Source organism: Zonotrichia leucophrys, chromosome 14 (assembly GCF_028769735.1).
Source record: "Zonotrichia leucophrys gambelii isolate GWCS_2022_RI chromosome 14, RI_Zleu_2.0, whole genome shotgun sequence".
Classification (NCBI taxonomy): domain Eukaryota; kingdom Metazoa; phylum Chordata; class Aves; order Passeriformes; family Passerellidae; genus Zonotrichia; species Zonotrichia leucophrys.
Window position 1 is genome coordinate 8367143 of NC_088184.1, and position 19602 is coordinate 8386744.

The 19602-nt window shown below is 42.7% G+C and overlaps 2 protein-coding genes across 3 annotated transcripts in view; both read right to left on the bottom strand.

The window, feature by feature from the left end:
• Window positions 1-107: 107 nt before the first annotated feature.
• Window positions 108-6520, bottom strand: ARL6IP1 (ADP ribosylation factor like GTPase 6 interacting protein 1). Its single transcript, XM_064726203.1, has 6 exons — window positions 6420-6520; window positions 4778-4911; window positions 3029-3148; window positions 2095-2212; window positions 1374-1458; window positions 108-1167 (listed from the first exon to the last, which is right to left on the bottom strand). Exons 1-6 carry the CDS (start codon window positions 6453-6455, stop codon window positions 1049-1051), a joined length of 612 nt encoding a protein of 203 aa, XP_064582273.1. The 5' UTR covers window positions 6456-6520; the 3' UTR covers window positions 108-1048.
• A 3823-nt stretch (window positions 6521-10343) lies between these two features.
• Window positions 10344-19602, bottom strand: part of SMG1 (SMG1 nonsense mediated mRNA decay associated PI3K related kinase) — a 60869-nt gene continuing 51610 nt past the window's right edge. For both annotated transcript variants that reach the window (XM_064725507.1, XM_064725506.1), the window contains 12 exons: window positions 19248-19398; window positions 18966-19155; window positions 18275-18744; window positions 17187-17321; window positions 16181-16333; window positions 15674-15853; window positions 15261-15488; window positions 14619-14830; window positions 14311-14417; window positions 13806-13985; window positions 13583-13689; window positions 10344-12905 (listed from right to left, as the gene is read on the bottom strand). In XM_064725507.1, the coding sequence (XP_064581577.1) occupies window positions 12828-12905; window positions 13583-13689; window positions 13806-13985; window positions 14311-14417; window positions 14619-14830; window positions 15261-15488; window positions 15674-15853; window positions 16181-16333; window positions 17187-17321; window positions 18275-18744; window positions 18966-19155; window positions 19248-19398 (2191 nt within the window). In that variant the 3' untranslated portion in view covers window positions 10344-12827. The remainder of the gene's footprint in view (window positions 12906-13582; window positions 13690-13805; window positions 13986-14310; window positions 14418-14618; window positions 14831-15260; window positions 15489-15673; window positions 15854-16180; window positions 16334-17186; window positions 17322-18274; window positions 18745-18965; window positions 19156-19247; window positions 19399-19602) is intronic.

Below are 19602 nucleotides of genomic sequence, written 5' to 3' on the forward strand. Positions count from 1 at the left end.
CGACAGGCTGTGCGTGCCCTTCAGCACTTCCTCAACCCTTCCCAGACCCCCTGCTACACTGAAAAGTGCACTGACACCCTTCTCTGGACAGGGACGAGGAGAAAGTGTTCAAGTAGTTTGTCTTTAGTCTGTATTTACCTATTCAACAGTTACAATAGACACTGAAGAGAGTTCATTTAAAACAGTAAACTTTTAAAACATTAACACAGGTTTTAGCTTTTTAAAGAAAAACAGTTCAGTTTTAAAAAAGGAGGGAGAGATCATAGAAAAGCACAAACAAATCAGGCTTATTTACAGAGTCAAACAGCATATTCAGAGTGATTTTGTATACAGACAAACATTCATAAAACCAAACGTGCTACAAAGGCTCCATGACAACAGCAGTTTCCAGAACAATCAGCTCTTAAGGTTACACACACCCTCACTCATTTTCTACAGTCTCAGTGCAATGAGTTTACACTACAGCTAATAACTGAAGTACAAATTTATATATTCCAGACCCCTACTCCACACATTCTCAGGTACACACAGCCAAACAGGTTCAGTGAGACAATGGAACCTTCTGCCCCATTTTGGATGTGCACCCTCAGCCATGGCCATTCTCACTCTGCTAATTGTCCTCCTGCCACAAGGATCAGTAGTAACAAGTCTCCAAGAAGCATCAGCCTTCAGAACTGCCTCACACTTGCTGCAGCCACAATCAATGATCAGCAAATCTAACACAGTCACAGAAACACTATCAGGCATTACAGCTCTGCTGCTGGGGTGGTTATGCCCAGGGTGTTTGATGAAGACACTTAACAAGCTCCAGACATCAAAGAGGATGTCTCAGACAGGATCAGCTCCAGGCTGCAGAGCCCTACTCATACTCAGCACAGCAAGGGACAAACCCACAGCAGCTGCTGGAATGACTTTTTCACTTCATCAGGGAGCCAATTAAAAAAAAAAAAGTCAGTGAGCAATACAACTTCTATTGTCTTAATTATACATTAATTCTCAAAACTGTTCCCAAGAAAACCTTCTACTAGAGTGAACAGCACTTAAGCCTTCATTCATTTTTCTTTTCCTTGTGCTTGAGAAGTTTGTTGATCTCCCTTTTCGCCATTCCAATGTACTTTGTGATGATCCCATGTTGGTTTAGTCCAGGAAACAGCAACACGAAGCTTACTAAAGAGGAGAAGGAGAAAACAACAATTAATACTCCCTTAACAAGCTTCTGTCACTCTGCAATTCTTTGCTTCCCTTAAGCCCCATTAATTGCTTGAAAAGACAAAAACACCCCACCACACTAATTAAAAATTACTTCTACCAGTCTCAATCCATTTCAGGCAGCTAACAAGAGAGCTCCTTGTGCTCTGCATGCCCACACTCACCAATAAGATAGGTCAGAAAGAGATTGTGAACCTGCTGTCCAATCCAGGCAACCACAGCAAGAGTGAAGACCATGGTCATGAAGTACTAAAAGTGAAAAGGGAGGAGTTACCACAGACCTGGTGGGGATTCTGCCTTCCCTTCAGCGTTTGACAGAACTTCAACATTTCAAACTAACATGAAGCTCTCTGGCTCTTCCACCCATGATACCCATGCACAGGCATGTTAAAACTGAGATTACAGGATCTGTAATTGGCCATTCTCACTTATTTTCAGACCATCAGCTGAACAGGGTGCATGTTCTTTTTTGCCCAGGTATCCCTTAGTGCCAGCCTGTGCCATCCCCAATGCTGCACCCACAGCTGGTTTGGGACAGGGGCTCAGTAGCTCATGCACCAGCTGACACACTATTGAAGATCCAGGTTTTTGGAGTTTGTGCACACTGGAAACAGCTTTTTTCCAAAAAATTTACCTATCCGGAGAAATCCAGTCTTCCTTTATCTAATTATCAAGGGTTTGCTCATAAAATACACAGAAGTGCAAGTTTTTAAGTTTTGTATCTTACCACTCCAGGTCTGAATAACTATGTGACCAAGTCACAGCCAGAAGCACCAGCTGCTGGTTTGGAACACCAGTTCATTCAGGCCTTGCTAAAATACTTCAGACAAAGCTAAATCACACAACATCTTAAGACAACAGAGATTAACTCCTAGAACTCAGTACCATTTTAGGCTTTTCTTCCTTCATAGTGAAGAGACGCTTCCACCAGCCAACAATCCGGCGGCGACACTTCACCAAATTGCCACAAATCTCGTGAAACCTTTGCTGCTGCTCCGTGGTCCTTTTATTAAAGGGAGGGGAAAAAGCCAGATTAAGAATTCAAGATTTAATTTTACACTTTAAAAAATCCTCCATGGCATTTTTACAGCAGTAAAGAAGCACCCAGTGCTTATCCTGGCACTTGCTTTGCTTAGCTTGAACCTTACTGAGCACTGCAAGAAGTGCCCATGTAATTTTCCTGCATACTGAATGTTAATTAAAATGACTCCCTGACCTTAATCTCATACCAGGGTGAGACACACAAATAATGCTTATCTACATAAGAACATTTATCCCAAAGCAGATACACTAAACTTCACCTTTAACTCAAAATGTTGCTCGAATCAGGTTCTTCTTCAAGTTATTTCTTTTGTACAAGACTTGCCTTTTTCAAATCTGTTTCACTCACAATCACATTCATACTCTCTCTGCATTATTTTCTTTTTTATCACATTTACTACTGCTTTTTTCCAAACATGAAATCAGTACTCTTTCACATAATTTCACTTTTCAGTATATATTATCCATTACTAAAAACTAGTCTAGCAGAACTAACTAGCATGCTTAATGGAGAGTAAAGAATGTGCCTACTTCTTAAAAAAAACAATCTGATTTTTACAGAAGAAAAGGAACAACAAAGGTATGCTGTAGTAGTAGTTCTTCTCAGAAAAAGAATGAAGAACATTTGCTTCTGTCCTCACTTCATGTATTATAGAGATTGCTGATTTCTCTCTACAATGACTCTACAAAGTAACTATTTGATATCCACAAATCAGATATCCATTTTGACAAAGATCATAATTACACTCAATAAACTTTCAATTGGAGCTTTCCTCACCACTTATTAGAGCCAAAGATCCGAGGAGCAAGAGCAGGAACCAGGTAATCAGCCAAACAGAGGAACATGACCAAACAGGAGACACCTGAGAGAACTGAAGGGTCCAAATAGTAGATCATCCTGCAGAAAGAAGAGAAATTATTTCTGAGTGCTCCAACTGCTCAATACCAGACATGCTTGGTCGCTTCTTCAGACTGGCTCAGAGCTTCCAACAGCAGAGCTCTTTCTTCCCGAACCTCAAACAAAATTACAAAAAATGCATTTTTCTCTTAATAGACCAGATAAGAATATGCTGCAAGCAAATAAGGTACAAAGTTCAGTAAAAGTAAAATTTCAGCATTATTGTTCTCTCAGAAATTGACCAACAGTGAACTTAACACTGACTGAGGGATTATTATGAGTGAACAAATGAAATAACCAGGCAGAGTAAAAGCTCTAATTTTGTTGCTCAAGTCACAGAATTTAGATCCTCTAGAGGCTGTCATTTGCTCTGTCTCTCCTGGGAGAGCCAGCCAAACCTGTTCTGGCCATCAATCTCCACTTAAAGCAGTGCTGCATTCTCCATACTCAGTCTGCCATCACTCAAACACAGCAGAAGAGCAACTGGATAAGAAGCAGCTGATCTCCCAAGTGTCTGATAACACCAGCTGGGCCCTCTGCTCTCCAACTGCACTTCACAGAACTTCCTGAAAACAGAAACAGTAAAAGAAATGACCCAGCCCATGGTGGGGTTATTCTGTACATCTGCAGAGTGCTACTGCAGGGCCATGTGCTCTGTACATCTGCACACTGACACTGTGCTGGGTGTTCAAGGTCATTGTGGTGAGTTCAGAACCTCGAGTAGTTCTGCATTTCCATAAAGTATTACTCAGCACAAGATCTTCCCTGCTATAATCACAGAATTTGTAACAGAATACCCTCAACTTCAAACAATTACTTCTTTTAAAAGTTACTTCTCAGTTTCCATTTGATTTCCATCATCATCTCCCCTAAAAGCAAAAAAAAATATATTAGCCAGAAGATCAATTATCCCTGCCTCACTTGGCTGAACATTTATTTTTGTAATTTCTCTCCTTACTGCAGGAACAGACAGAGCTGGCAAACTGCAGAGCTGGCACAAACAGCTGTCTGAGCAAGGCTGTCAGGTCATCTTTACTACCATGTTACATAAAAGGCACATCCAAGTGCCTCCAGCACCTCCAATCAGACAGGCAACATCTTCCTACCCTGCTGACTGAAGTTACCTGCAGTCTTCTCTTTTCTCCTTTCTCAAGAGACATGACAAAGAATATTTAAAAACCCTGAACTGATCCTGAACCCACAGCAAAGAGGCAAAATAGGATATTGGGCCCTATGGAAACAAGCTTTCTGTAAGGATACTGCTGGTGCTGTGGGGGGAACCAAGGGAGATCATGAGATCTGACCAAGAAGCAGGGGACAAAGAATGAGGGCAGAACATGAATGCAGCACTGAAGAACATTCAGCTGAGCACAGGAAAAACCCCAGCAACTACTGCTGGCAAACAGCTTTTGCAGAAACCATTCTGAGCAGGATGTGAATCATGTGACTTCCTGCTTTCACTACTTTTGTTTTTAATTTCCAACAAAGTTCACACGTTTTAAGAAAAAGAACCTAGAGTAAAAGCCTTTCTATTTAGACTTCTCCAGGTGTCTCACTAATTTTCTTAATAGGCTTGGTCAGAGCCATGAAGATGCAATGATGCTGCAGCTCCCTCCAGCAGGTACTCACAGGAAGGAGAAGGAAACAACACTCATCAGTGCCAGGGGAAACCAGGCTCGCTCCCAGCGCAGAACTTTATCTGTCATCAGAATCACTTCTCCCCATCCTTGCAACTGCTCCTCCAAGCTTGCAGTTTCAGCTGCCTACACAAAGAGAAGAAAATTCCTTTAACTAACCAGATTATCAAATTAATTCCCACACTGAAGTAGCTAAAAAAACCCAGCAGTGTAATAATTAAAGATCCCAGACACAAATCTTTCTGAGTAATTAAATTAGTAATAATATTGTGAGTTTTGTACTAAGTTATGACATTGTAACAGTGATGCCTTTATATAGTTAAGATCTTAGCAGCATGTATAGGCCAAACAGCACCTCCTCCCAGATTTTGCCAAGGTGTTTTCCCCTAATCTCCCATTTACCATACCCCATCCCCCCGATTAGCAGAACGTCGCATTTTAAAGCCTCTCAAGTTTTCAGTGTCAATGACTGGAAAACTGTAATATGAGAACTGTTTAAAAATAAATGTATTTTCCAAGACAACTCTACCACATTAAATTGAAGCTTTCTAGCTGCTGTCCAATGCCAGTTTATTATGAGGAAGATAGATAAAGACTCAGAATCCACAGTAAAGTAATCCAACCGATGATATCTGGACAGCAAGTTTTCCCACAAGCTGCCCAAGACAACCTTTCAACTCCAGTTCATTCCTATGTGATTCCTACATTCCGCCCTACACCCCTCCTGCAAGGAGGCCCCACCTGTGCTGCCATCAGCTTGCTAAGCAGTTCACCTGAGGTGTTCCACATTTAACAGAGCTTAACAGTGTCCCCTCAGTGCGAGATGGCATCTCAGAGATTACAGAACTCAGGTAAACCGTGAGCAGAACCGACTGCTGCCCGAGCAGTGAAAGGGGACAAGCCATCAAGACTCGCACGTCTGCCGTGCAGAGCTAACAGAACAGGTTTCACTCCCAGCTATGTGCTACACTTAATTCCAATGAGAACTCCGACGGCACTAGAATAACAAACACAACACAGCTCGTGGATTTTCTACAAATTCCGGAGCCTCCCTCTAAGCTCCGAGCTCCTGGAGCTGTTCCCTGTGCCCAGGCTGGGTGTGCAGCACCGAGCGCTCGAACGCCTCCAGCCTCTGCCCCTGCACAGGTTTTTACTGCCATTTCCCCATTTCCCACGGCAGCCGCTTACCAACTGAGGCATCACTATATATATAGTCTTGTGTTTATTTAACTATTCGAGCATATCTTGGCACGTTTGGTTAAGCTGAATCACCCAATGCCTGCCGCTCTCCGGGATCGCTGCGGCGCTCGGTCCCGCAGCGGGAGGCAGCACGCACACAAACAGACACACACGGACACGGACTGACAGACGGACACAGGCTGTAACCGCCGCAGATCACGCAACGCCGAGCGCTGCTGGGGGCTCCGGCCAGCGAGCAGCAGCGCAGCCGCCGCTCCCGCGCCCCGGGCCCGCACCCGCCGCGGGCCCCGAGCCCACTCCACACCGAAACCCCAGCGTCACACAGCGCGGGGCCGAGCGGCCCCCGCCAGCCCCCACTGCGGGTACGGCAGAGCGGGCCTGGCTCTGGCTCCGCCGCCCCCAGCAGGCCCGAGCGGCCGCCCGCCCTCCCTCACCAGCTGGTAGACGCTGTTGTTGTCCCCCTCCGCCATCTTGCGCCGCTCCCGCACCGCCGGCCACGCCCTCCCTCCGCACGCCTTGCAGCCGCCTTTTATAGCCTCCGCGGGCCACCTGAGCGCTGTGATTGGCCAGTCCCGGCGCTCCGCCGGCCGCTGGTTGGCTGCTGGGATTCGAACCGCGCGGGGCGTGCGCGTGCCCCCCTGCGCGCCGCAGTGCGGCTGAGGCGGCGCCCGGCCCGCGCGGGGAGCGCTGCTCGGCTCCGGGCAGGGGCGGCACCCCCACCGAAAAGTCACGCTGGAAAATAGTTCTGAGTCCAGCTCTGCGGGCAAACACCACTTTGTCAACTGCGCCACGGCACTGAGTGACACACATCGGATCTTTCCTTAAAACACCTCCAGGGACGGTGACTCTTACCACCTCCCGTTCCAATATCTAATCACTTTGTGAAGAAATTCTTCCTAATATCCGACCTAAACCTCCCCAGGCTCATCCTAAGACTCTGTCCCTTATTTCCTGAGAGCAGAGCCCTACGCCCAGCTGGCTCCAGTCCCATTTTGACCAGCTCCCTGAGGTCACCCCGAGCTTCCCTGTGTCCCAGTGAACACCCCCGGCTCCCTCAGCTGCTCCAGCCCCTTCCCCAGCCCCCTGCCCTGCTCTGAACTGTGTCCCCAGTGAACAACACCCTCAGCTCCCTCAGTTGCTCCTCACATCGCTGCTTCAGCCCCTTCCCCAGCTCCATGCCCTGAACGCCCTGTGTCCCATTGAACACCCTCAGCTCCCTCAGCTGCTCCAGCCCTTTCCCCAGCCCCTTCCCCAGCTCTGAGCTCTCTCCAGCCCCTCAGTGTCCGTTCTGAACCGAGGGACCCTGACCTGGTCACACCACCCCAGGTGCGGCCTCAGCAGTGCCCAGCACTGGGCCAATTCTCTTGGTAACATCAAAGCCCAGCAAGGTGTTTTATTTCCTTCAGAACTTGTGGCAGCATGGAAATAAATACAGGAGAAAGGTGCTGGGATATAAATATTGTTTCTGACTCAGCTCTCTAAATGCTTCAGGCACGTGAGTTAATGAGCGTAATCACCGTGCCCAGGATGCAATGCAAGGCTATAATGAGAGCAAAGAAAACATCTCGGGCACCAAAACTGCTCTGGCACCAGCTTGAGGGAGCAAAAAAAGAGAAGGACTAAGGAAGATAGTGTAAAAGCAAACTCATGTCTGTCCTGAATGGTTTGGTCTTTCACAGGGTGCTTCTCACTCATTCTACAACATATGTAAAGAACAGATGCCATACTGAATAACTTTCAAATTCGTTCACATGCCACTAAAAGCTAACAGTATTTTCATGTAACATTTTACACTTATAAATTGTGGAGTTCACTCTCAAAATCTGTAATTTTACCACAGCAAAGCTCACACAAATGGTGATTTCATAAGTAAGTGATGATGGCAGCAATAATTTTATTACTCTTTTAAAAGAGTATGGAGCCATACAGAGGCATGACCTCATAGCAACCTTCCAGTGTCTGAAGGGGCCTACAAGGAGAGGGATGCTTCATCAGGAACTGTAGTGACAGGACAAGGAGTAAAGGGTACAAACTGAAAGAGGAGAAATTTAGGTTTAATATTAGGAGGGAATTCTTTACTGAGAGTGGTGAGAACAGGTTTGCCCAGGGAGATTCAGTGCTGGGAGATGTCCCTGCCCATGGCAAGGGTGTTGGGACTAGATGGTGTTTAAGGTCCATTCCAACCCCTCACCATTGTGTGATTCTATGATGCATTACAATTTCTATAGATATTTGCAGCGCCCTGCAGCAACACTGCTCTGGCTATGAGATACCATCAGCCAGCTCCTGGTTTCATCCATTTATGTGATTCTCACCACAAAAAACCCAAGTACTTACCAACGGAAAAGCAGGCACTGCCATCACCTCCAGCCAGTCTCTCAAACCCAGCTCCCCAGCCAGGTGGCCTTGCAGCATTTCTCCATCCAGAGGGCCCGTGGAGGTGCCTTTCCTTCCTATTAGGTGTTGCTCCCTGCCTCAGAGGGGCAGAGGGACAGGTCTGGGTGCCCTCAGGCCCAGCAATGCCAGAGAGGCCATGGCACACAGCACAGGGCAGGCCCTGCCACCTGCCCACCCCTCCCTCGCTGAGCAGCCAGGCCTGGACAGGCACCAGGTCACATTAAAAAATGTGTGCCTGTACAAGTATTCATAAATTCCATTGTTAAATCTCAGCCATGGTGCAGGAGCAGCAGCAGCTCAGCACCTCCTACCTGAGCTGCACCCAACTGTGTTGCTTGCCTGGATGCATGGCACAGACCATGCTGCAATGGGATCCATTCTTCCTGCACCTCTTAGCAGATGCACAGAACATTAAATCCCCAAGCTGGCTTCAAAGCACCTTTAAAAGGGGCAGTGCAATTGCTCTGTGCACTTAGAACAGGCATACAAAGTTTACATGTCAAGCCTCCACCCTTTCAGCATACCTAATATACATTTATTATGCTATTAATAAAACATTAGCCTGATGAATGGCAGAATTGCTCTAATCAGCTATGCATTTATGTACACAGCAGTAGTTTGTAGCTAATATCTGTAATTTCTCTGAAATTCTTTAGCTAAAGTGGTAACAGTATGCTCACAACTTCACTAAAGAAAAAATGCATTTTATAATTTGGGACATTAACAAACACACAGATGGCAGGTCCTCTGAACTATTTTTCCTAGTCAAATTCTTTAATGTATAAAGTGTGTCTGCTAATTTTAGGAAAAGCTTGACAAAAAAAAGGAAAAAAAAGAAAGCAAAGAAACCTTTGAAGTACTTGAGTGCACTAAAACAGAATGGCTAATGTACCAGGCACAGAACAATGATGAATAATTGAAGTAAATTAACCTTAAAGACTACAGCACTTAGAAAAACAGAGCTTCAGCTTGAGGGACTTGAGTCTTTTACAGACATTTGAAAAATTAGACAAAACATTATTCTATTTAAATAGGATAATCCTCGAGGGCAAAACCAATTGTTGCAAAGCAAAACCAGACCATGAAGTCCGTAAAAAGTACAAAACTAATTTCTGTTAACTGTATAGAGCTGCTGCATTTCCCATTTGTTGTATTGACTGTGCTGTTGTCCTACCAAAATAACCTAGGACACCACTAATAATTCCAGTTTAACACACCCCAGCAACCCATTTGGCAGAGCCATGCTCACATCATGGCTTTCCAAAAGGGGAGAAGGAAGAGAGGCAAACAACCAACTCCATTTTCAAATTTTCATCTCAACCATGAGCCTATAGAATTGTGAGGGGGTAACAAAACTGCTGAACAAATGTGGAATTTGGCTTTGAGAAATCACTTTATAGCATGGTCCCTTGGTTAATATTTACTGCAGGTAAGCAGCAGGTACAAAATTGCCCTCAATTGAATTGTTTGACTCCTATAGCTTCAGCTGGTTTGTATGTACTTAAAGAGGTGATTCTAGACTTGCATTATTCTAGGTGTGGCTCACTGCAGAGAAAATAAACACCAGTTCTACTGAAAATAAAGGAAGGACCCTTATGTCTTTGTAAGAAGCATTTTTTAAGAGAATGTAACTAATTCAGTCTTATTTACTATGCAGGATGTGTGAGCAGAACCTGAATTTTAGGTTTCATCAAGACTGTTCCAACCTCCCATACTGTCAACATTTCCAAGAAAAATGTGTCAGCACACATGTGAACAGTGCCAGTCCCACGAGCTCCAGCACATCTGAGCTGTCTCCCTTGCATTAGTTATGCAAATTTAAATCTCTAGAGAATCCTGTTCTAATGTGGGGTTTGGTTTGTTATTTGTTTGTATCAGGCACTTTTATTCTTCTCTGTAATTTTCACAACCCACACAGTGTTGCACAGAAGGAAATTAAAACCACGTATCCTTTTTTATTTTTTAAAACTTTATTAAATTACGCAGTAAGAACCCATCTCCACACAAGTGTTTCATTTCTGGATGGCAGAGGTATAATACATGAGCCACAGGTGAGTGCATTACCCCTCCCTTCCCCCCAGCTTCCAAGAAACAAAACAGCAGGTACAACACACTCCTGTCACTACACTTCTCCAACAGATTGTTCATAAGGTCATTTTGAACTGGAGAAAAATGGAAAGGACCAACAGTGCCAAGTGTCCTGTTGTGCACATGAATGTTCTTCACTGCAGCATTCCAGCAGCGTTCCCGCGGCGAGCGTGGCAGAGGGTCAGGAAGCGGCGGCAGTGGAATGCGTTCGCACGGGGACTGGTAGATGCAAAGCCTGCGACTTCCCTAGAGGTAATCAGGCAATCAGAGTGCAAGGAAGGCCATGTGACTGTTGAAAACTGTTACACTTCAAAGTGCATGTCCACAAAAAGTTGGCAACAGAGGAGAAAGTGAATTCTAAGACCTACTGCGGAGGCAGAGCAGTCAGCATAGTGCAAATACTGAAAGGAACAGAAGTTTGCTGGCATTATCCAAAAATCACCAGCCAAGCTTCCTACTCAGATGAACTGCTGCAAACCCTTTCAATTAAATTAATTTTATGCCAGTAGTGGGCTTGGCTCAAATCTTTTAATACTTGGATTTTGACTGAAAAATGCTGTATTGAAAGTGTGGTTTTACTCTGAAAAGTGACTAAAATGGCATTAAGGATCTTCCCACAATTTTCAGCAACTGTCCATAATGAATTCACCAAGTTTACAAAAGAGAAACTTTTTATACAGAGCTACAACGAATTTATCTGGGTTCAGAATGCCAGAGTGCATTTCTGCTTTAGCTATCAGCACCTTTACAATTCTGCAGTTGTAGCTGAATTCTGTGGGGTTTGTTTCTCTAAGAAAAGGAAGTTGCCTTTTCCTAAATGTGTCCTGCTTAAAAAATAAAGCAAGAAGGCTTTCAGACAACCAGCAGACAAGCAGGACCTTGATCCAAGGAAGATGATGCCATTTTTAGAGAGACTTTTCTGACCATAATCACACTTTGAGAACTGATTAAAAAAAACCTTGGTGGAAGATTCCTTATGGATGCATTACTGAATAGCCATCAATAGAAGAAATATGGCAAAGGAAAACTACTTTGCAGAAATCTTTACAGATCCAGTTGAACAAAAATTTGAGAGTCCTTCATTTCTTGGATTATATGTATACCCCTGTGAAGTGAAGCACTAGAATTTACAAGTGTGAACTAAAAGGATTAGGAAAATGAAGTAAAAAGCATATCACTCTACCTCCACCAGAACATCACTTTATTGTTTATCTGTCATCAACAATGTAAAACTCTACTAGATACTCTATCCTGGTTTTTAAAAAGGTAAAGATTACATTGGATTAGCTACGTCGTAGGAAAGAAACTACAGCAATCACAGTAGAATGAGATTGGAGGGACAATTTGAATTACAAAAAAGTGTACACTGCAAGCAGAGGGAAGTGCACATTAAATCAAATGCCTGTAGGAATCATTACTCTTAAATGCACAGTGACAATTTTGAGAAACTGTACATAATAGAATCACAAAAATTACTTTAAAATAACCAAAATTACATTTTGCATTTGACCATCCAACTCATAAGTAATCGTTGATGTTCTATATTTTCAGTGCTTTTGGAGAAATTGTTTACCAAACAGAATTTAAGTTGTTAATTTGACTAAACTGTGAAGTAGAAGGATTGAAATAAAAAGTATATTGGAAGTACGCCTAACCTACAAGAATAAGCCAAGAGGGGTGTATGCGAGGAGAGGCTGGGAGGGAGGAGTGAAAGGAAAGAGGAAAGGGAGAAGAGAACAAAGGCTTTTTCTTCTATCTCAGAAGTTCTTCCAATGCAGCGTGTATCTGATGTACAGCTCTTTGCTTTCAGTCCATTTCTGAAGTTTACGTTTTGTAGCCTTTTCCCGTACTAACTGGTCAACTCAACCAGCACTGCTGCCACAGAACAAGAGGAACGAGGATCTGAACGCCTCAAATCTGCCCTTTCTGTGATTTCTTCATGGCCCCATTTTTCTGTTTTTCTTTGAACAGGGTTCGGTGTTTCCTGAATTGTTCACAGGGTCAGGTGGAATTGAGTTCCAAATCACTCTGCCGTTTGTAGCATCCTGATTTCTTTCTGCAGCTGACCCCCAGACACGTTTGCAGTTCTTCCGTAGCAGAAAGACAAACCGTGTTGCTCAAGCGGTGAGCGTTCACCCTTGACCGTGGGGGTTGCAGACCATTGTGTTTAGCGTATCCCTGAGTGCAGCTATCCTGCAGGATTCACTTCCCAGTGCACCGAGATTTCCTAGGTTTCCTCAGATTAAGCCCCAGTATGCATCACCACCGACTGTGGTGCGGCTACGGATGCCTGAGGCCGAGTTGATTCTGGTGGATGTCTGACCTCGCTGAACCAGACCGAGCTGCTGTCTCCCTACTCATACCCAGGCAGTCCAACCTTCATACAGCTGAGCCAAGTTATCTAGATTAGTTGCTTCCTTAATCACAAAGTCAACCTATTAAAAAGGTCAAACAAGGAATTAAAAATAAGCTAGAATTTTAAAAGTGTTTAAGTGATCTTAGAATTTACTGTCGAATGCCACCTGTAAGTATTTCACTGAAAAAAATCTGAATTAACTGTAGACATAACTTTGTGCAGTCCACATAAGAAACAGGAAGCTGTACTGCAAAAACAAATCACATTATCATCTCATTCACAGCCCCTATCTTGGAAGTAGCCACACCATTCTCAAATAGATGTGGACAACTGACTCTGTGTGTCCCCTGACTCTGTTGCCCAGAGACAGGAGTTGTGTGTTGTGTCAGTGAACACAGACAAGTTCTGTCCCTTGGGCAGCTGGACAGATCTCGTGTTCTCCCTGGCTACCAGCAGCTGTGGAATAAATGTTAGCTTAGTGACAGACAAAAGACAATTTTATCTGATTCATGGCTCCACATAAACCTCCCATACAAAAAACAAAAGCATATGAGAGTAAAAAAAAAAAAAAAAAAAAAAAGCAGCAATACAAGGCAGCAGCAGCAACCTTGATTTGCACTGAAATAGCTCCCTTCCCCAAAAGAACCCCCATTCACACCAGGATTTCAGCCCTGAAGGCACAATTCAGCACACACACCTGCTAATTAGCATGTATTTAAAGCAAGGACCACTTCTGGAACTTTATTTTCAACTCACCTGTTCAGCCACAGACATTCTCCTGTTGGGATCCACATCTCGGCCCTCTAACTTGGCTTTGACCCGCTTCCACACGCTAACTGCGTAGGAATTCCTCTCCTGCACAGCTACAGGTACAAAACAAAGTTAATGCAACTTGACACTCCTGCACAGAAACTCACTGAGGCATTTTTTTGTTGCTGTCAGTGGTAGGGCTGTTGGTTTCTTTGAGGTTTGTACTTACCTTTTCCTGTTTTAGGGTCCCTGGCTGTCTTTTTGGGACTACAAGCAACACTTTTGCCAGTTCCTGGGACTGTGTTTGGAGGAGTATCTGCTGATGTTGCAAGATTTTTCTGAATTAGCTTTCTTGCATTCTGTGACATCACCTCTGGCTGAGTTTTCTGCCCTGTATTGCTACGTACAGCTGTAAAGAAAATTTAAAAGTGCTTAAAGTCTTCAAAATAATAGCATTTTATAGAGGCAAGAAAAAGCACAATTAAATGCATAGCAAGTAGACCTATCCGTTTTTCAGGAAAAAATGCATTTTAAATTTGCATTTTAAATTCTGCACCGGTTTTCAATCTTTCAATTTTCTAATTTCTTTAGTTTCATAAACAAGTTCTATTCCACTGCTAAGAATTTATTTACATTAAGCAAATTGTCTGTATTTCAAAGTTCAGTAAGAGCTATGATTCCCTCTCTAATATCAATTCCTGGTGGTTTCATGTTTGTACTTGTGCAAGTATTACCTGCAGCAAAGGTTGGCTGATATGTAGCAGCTGAAGTTGGGCTGGAGCACTCATTTGCTGTATCCGTGACTAAGGGTGATGCAAACCCCACCAGATTATTGTAGACACTGGGAAACATAATGGAGTTGGTAAATACTCATGCAACTACTTGACTTACTGAAAACCCAAAAATTCAATTAATCCAAATTTTGCAAGAAGATTTCTGAGTTCTAAGAAAATCATCAAGCATGTGCTCCATGATATGCTCCTGCTACATGAAAGCAGGTCTGCAAAATGCCTTTTGTTACCTGAGACAAGGTAACTCTTACCTTTGGCTCTGTGTTTTAAGTTCTTTCAAGGTGGGAGTTATCTCCTGCAGCATTTCAACATGTTCCTGACTGCGGACTTGACCCATAACCTGAACTAATGTAAACAGAACTGTCTGAATATTATCTTGCCATGATTTATATTCACCCAGGAACTGCCTAACACTGTTCTCATAGGGAACATCTTCACCATCTGCCAGAGCTGCTTCTTCATCCTGTAACCAAGATGTGCAAAAAGGTCAGCTGCCATATTTTGGCTAAGAGAATGAAATAGAGATTTCTAAGCCCTTTCAGTCCTTCAGTTTGTCATATGATTAGAAATAACTGTAATTTTCAGTAGTTATGTATGAAGAAATAAATCTTTAAATTATAAAATCTTTTACAGATTTAGAACCAAAAGGATTTATAAACACAATGTTTCAACTGCCAAGAGAGAGAAAAGGTTCAGTTCAACCAAAGCCTGCTAAGGCTAATGCTAGAAAGTTTTATGAATTCTTAAACATGAACTTTATGTCTTGAACTCCATATACACAAACATTTTACTGTTTCTAGATACTTTACAAAGCACATAGCTACAACTGTTATTTTTCTTAAACTGTACTGACACAGGTTTGAGGAATAAATTTAAGGATGTTTCAGGCATACCTTAGCCATAGCTTTCAGTAGATGTTTGACATCTCCAAGCTGTCTGTTATGACCCGTGAGCACAGTTTTAATACTATCCACCAGATTCTGAATTGTTTCACAAACTGTTTCTATTTGCTGTTCTCTTTCTGTTTGTACTGTTCTCTGTGTAGATATCTCCTGGGTCAACTGCTTGTGAGCTGAGTGAAGCCATTCAGAGCTGCCAATAGGATGTTCGAGACCAGTGCCCTAAAAATAACAGAAACATTTCTTTATCTGTACCCAGAGATAAAACACACTTGCTGTGTAGACAGCACTGCCAAGTGTTTAACTGCCAGCATGAACTCTGCAGCCACGCAACCCAGAGAATGAAGGCAGAGCTGAGAGCTCCCTGCAGGGACTCTGAGGGGTTTCAGGCCCTGCCCTGTGCTCACCACCCTCTGCAGCAGGCGCAGCTCCAGCTCGGACACGGAGCTGTTGAACTGGGAGGCGAAGGAGCACATCTGCTGGCAGCGCTTGAGGAGGTCAAACAGGGCAGCATCCAGGTTCAGGGCTTCTGCTGTTCTGGTGCGCAGACTCTCAAAGTGAATGATATTACTGCAAAGGAAAGTGACCTGGAAAGCAAACAGTGAGAAAAATTATTTCACTTCAACTGCCTATTAGACAAACACTGTTTTTTCCATGTGCTTTGAAGTGAGGATTTTAAACAGACAGAAACTGCTCTGTTACAGTTGCAGTATCATCCCAGGGTCATCCAACCCTGCAGCAATTCTCACAAAGATTATTCCTGTTGCTTTCAAGTGGGATTCCCAGAAGTGTTTGATTATCTATTCTTGCTCTTTAGATGCAGAGCAGAAAAATATCTTCTACATAAACCTCAAGTAGGGAATGAAAAGTGAATACACTCATGGAATCAAGAGTACTGGACTTATCCATAGTACCTGGCTTGCTCTTTGACTTTCTTTCAGTACAAGGTTTCTTCTTTCAGCAATAGTGGCATCAAAATCTTGCAAGACTGGGGCCAGTGCAGGATTAGCACCTCCTGCCCATTTTAAACGTTGCTCAATACTTGCTTCAAGTGCTGCTAGTTTCTCCTGCATTGGGGAAGAAAAAAGCCCATATAGATAATTCACAGTGATATACAGCATTCCAAGCCTGGCTTTAAATAAATTATGCATATATAACACATGCAGACATGCTTATGCCATATATGTAAAATACGTTGTAATTCATGATTGACAAATGTTAGTTTATGCTGTTTAAAAGTTTATTTCCAGTACACATCACAACTGGATTTGACTGTTATATAAAGCCTACCTGTCTAGACTTTAACTCACCAAAAAAAAGCAAAAGTAATCAGATTTCTAGACTAAGAATTATATAACATCAAAGCGTCCCTCCATTATTTTGCAAATACTTCAAGAAATTATTATAAACAGTACCTTCACAACTAAAAAAGGAAATTAAAATTCAGGAAGCTAAGCAGTATTTAACAAACAATTAAACATTCTCTATTACTGGCACCAAAGGAATCTAAAATACTGAGCAAAGCCACAGCATACAAACCTTAACACTCAGAAAAATAAATCTGCCCATTTCTACAAAGGGAACTTCTGACATTTAGCTATGAAAAATGATAGTAAGGATGATCTAAGGCACACAAACTTAAAGAAAAGGAGCATTAGTAGCCTTCAGAAAGAAAGATACTTTGCAGAAAAATACAAATCTGTGAAAGACATTTACTGCTATTCCAAAGAAGATTTTGGATGAGACAGCAAAATCAAACAATGTAACAGTATCCATCAGACAGACTGAAAGAGATCAGTGACAACACCCCCATATTTGTGTAAGACAGCAAGCCATAATTTGAAAGTGGCAGATGATTTTGCAGTTTGTGTTTGCCACATTTCCATGTGCTGCTGGACAGCCCTCCCCAAACAGCCATACCTGGACCGTGGCAATGGAAGCTTCAATCTGACTGAGCGTGTGAAGTTTCTTTTTCATGTTGTTTAAAATTGCAGAACGAGGTGGAGTGACAGAAATAGCCTGGGGACGATTGATGAGCAGATCTTCATGCTGCCACTTTAAGAAAGCAACAGCAATACTTGATTATCAATATTGCTCAGCACAAAATACTTTACATCATAAACAGCAATTCCAGTGCTCTGGTACCCTTTATCAACAAGGGCACTTAAAAGAGCTGCACGTCAGACAGTACCAGAAGAGCTCAAAGTCCTAAATCATTCAAGAGCATTAAATTATACAAGTAGTTGTAAATTATGTTTTGCTGGCTTCGATGTTTATACCATTAATCAGATGTGATTTACACACATCTTTTTAATCTAAAGAAAAAGCCATCAATATTCAGAAACAATTCACTTGTGATACCTTAAAACCAAGACAATTTTGCTTACTGGTCTATGAAATGGTTTAACAACTGACCAGGAGAAAGCCTTGTCCCTTATAAAATTAAGATCTCTAATAGTACAACACAACTGGATACTTGTGTAAAGGTACACAATAGCATTTATCTAAAGCCTCAGAGGAGCATTTTTCAGGACTGATACTGCTGCTATTTGTATTTTTAATGAAGCAAAGAGTGGAGCAAGGAGACAATCAATGCATTAAAACTTTGAAGGAAAGGTACAAAATGACATTCAGCACCTCATACCCTCTGTTCTAAGCCATCTCCTCCCTTCAAGTCATAATCTGAGAAAAAGGGGGAGAACAGGACAGCATTGCTGGTAAGAAAGTCTGAGAATGACCTATTTTCTAAAAAACAACTTAATAGCTATTGAAAAAAATTACATGTATTGATTCAAAAAAATTTATATGTTGCAGAATTTGCTTCTGTAAAGCAGCCAGTGTTCCAGAAAAGCTAGCAGTAACACTGTTCCTCATATATTATAACAAGAATACCTTATAAAGCCCACTAAAATACCTTAGAACTTATTCAAGAAGATAGCATGTTTGTTGTGCTCTGACACTGTAACTCAGGCTGGTTTTGCCCAGCCCCAGCAGTGCTGGGCTCTCACCTGGAACATGGCAATGTGCAGCTGCACTCTCTGCAGGCTGGTCTTGCACGAGGAGATGCTGGTTTCCAGCCTGCGCACCAGGTCGTGCTTCTTCCAGGCCGTGTCGTAGGAGCTGGCCAGGACTGTGGCCCTGTTCATCACCAGCTGGGAGAACTTGCCAATCTGGATGTTGTGCTCCACAGCTTTCTTGCACAGGTCATCCACAGAAACTTTGCTTTCTGCTCCAAAGTCTTTAGCCTCTACTTGAGCAATGATATCGACACCCAGAGCGCTGATGAAACTGCACAAGGTCAGTCCCAAAGCTTGATTTGGAAGGCCAATTAAAAGCTGCCTCACAAAGTCTGCTGTAAAAGCCTTAATTGGCTTGGCCATTTGATCTTCACTAAAACAAGAGTTCCTGTAAAGGGCTTTCACATTGACAATTTGAACAGGTCCATTTACTGCATTCTGATCTTCAATTGAACCGATTCCTTTTAAAGGGAAAGAAATAGTACTTTTGTTATAAATGACACATTTGATGCATCTAAAAGAATAATACCCAAATTACAAACACAGCAAAAGCACAGGAATTCATTTTTAGTTGCTGCTTCCTTACCCCATATTTAGGGTAAGTTACTACTTTATGTTCTTCTGAACAGGATGAGAAGTGGATAAAGGCACACTGAATATTTGATAACATTTATTTATTTACCTGACAGTGTCTTAGAAAAGGTACCACAGAGCCTGAAAAATTCTTTAATTGTTTGCAGTCTCTTCAGAAAGAAGATCTCCTCCAGCACTTGCCGATTATTGTCATCATCAAAGAAGTTAACCTGGGTGCTGCGGGCTTCCCTGATTATGTCAATCTTACGCCAAGCAAGAGGTATCTCCATCTTGTTTAGCTGAGCAATGTAAAGGAAATTAATTAGTTTGGCTTTTTTGGAGGTTTCCTAATGCTGACTCAAGCAGTACTCCAAAAAGAACAAATCCATACCTTTTCAATCAATAAACCAAAGGCAGTTTCCACTTGAGCAAACATTCCATCAAAAGCTACCAAAAGCATCTGACCAGCTGACATTTTGGGAGTTTCATCAACTGAACCATTTCTGGGCTGAATCAGTTCACCATACTGAGCATGAAGTACTCTTAACAGGAAAAAAAGAAAGAAAATTTACATGGTTTCGCTTAGTCCACAATAAACAGAATTTTCTTAAACTGACTGATTCCACAGATTCACTGTACCACTGATGGACCCACCACAACCGGCTCAAGGGAAACACCACTTGCAGATTTTGAATTGGCTTGTTGTGTTCCAAGCATCTACCCAGAAATTTACTGTCCCACATTAC

Excerpts from the sequence above, each read along its gene's own strand:
- ARL6IP1 (XM_064726203.1), bottom strand. The coding sequence starts at position 6,455 with ATGGCGGAGGGGGACAACAACAGCGTCTACCAGCTG. Across the intron at positions 4,912-6,419 it reads ACAACAGCGTCTACCAGCTG|GCAGCTGAAACTGCAAGCTT; the intron begins GTGAGGGAGGGC and ends CTCTTTGTGTAG. Across the intron at positions 3,149-4,777 it reads GTTGTTTCCTTCTCCTTCCT|GATGATCTACTATTTGGACC; the intron begins GTGAGTACCTGC and ends TTCTTTCTGCAG.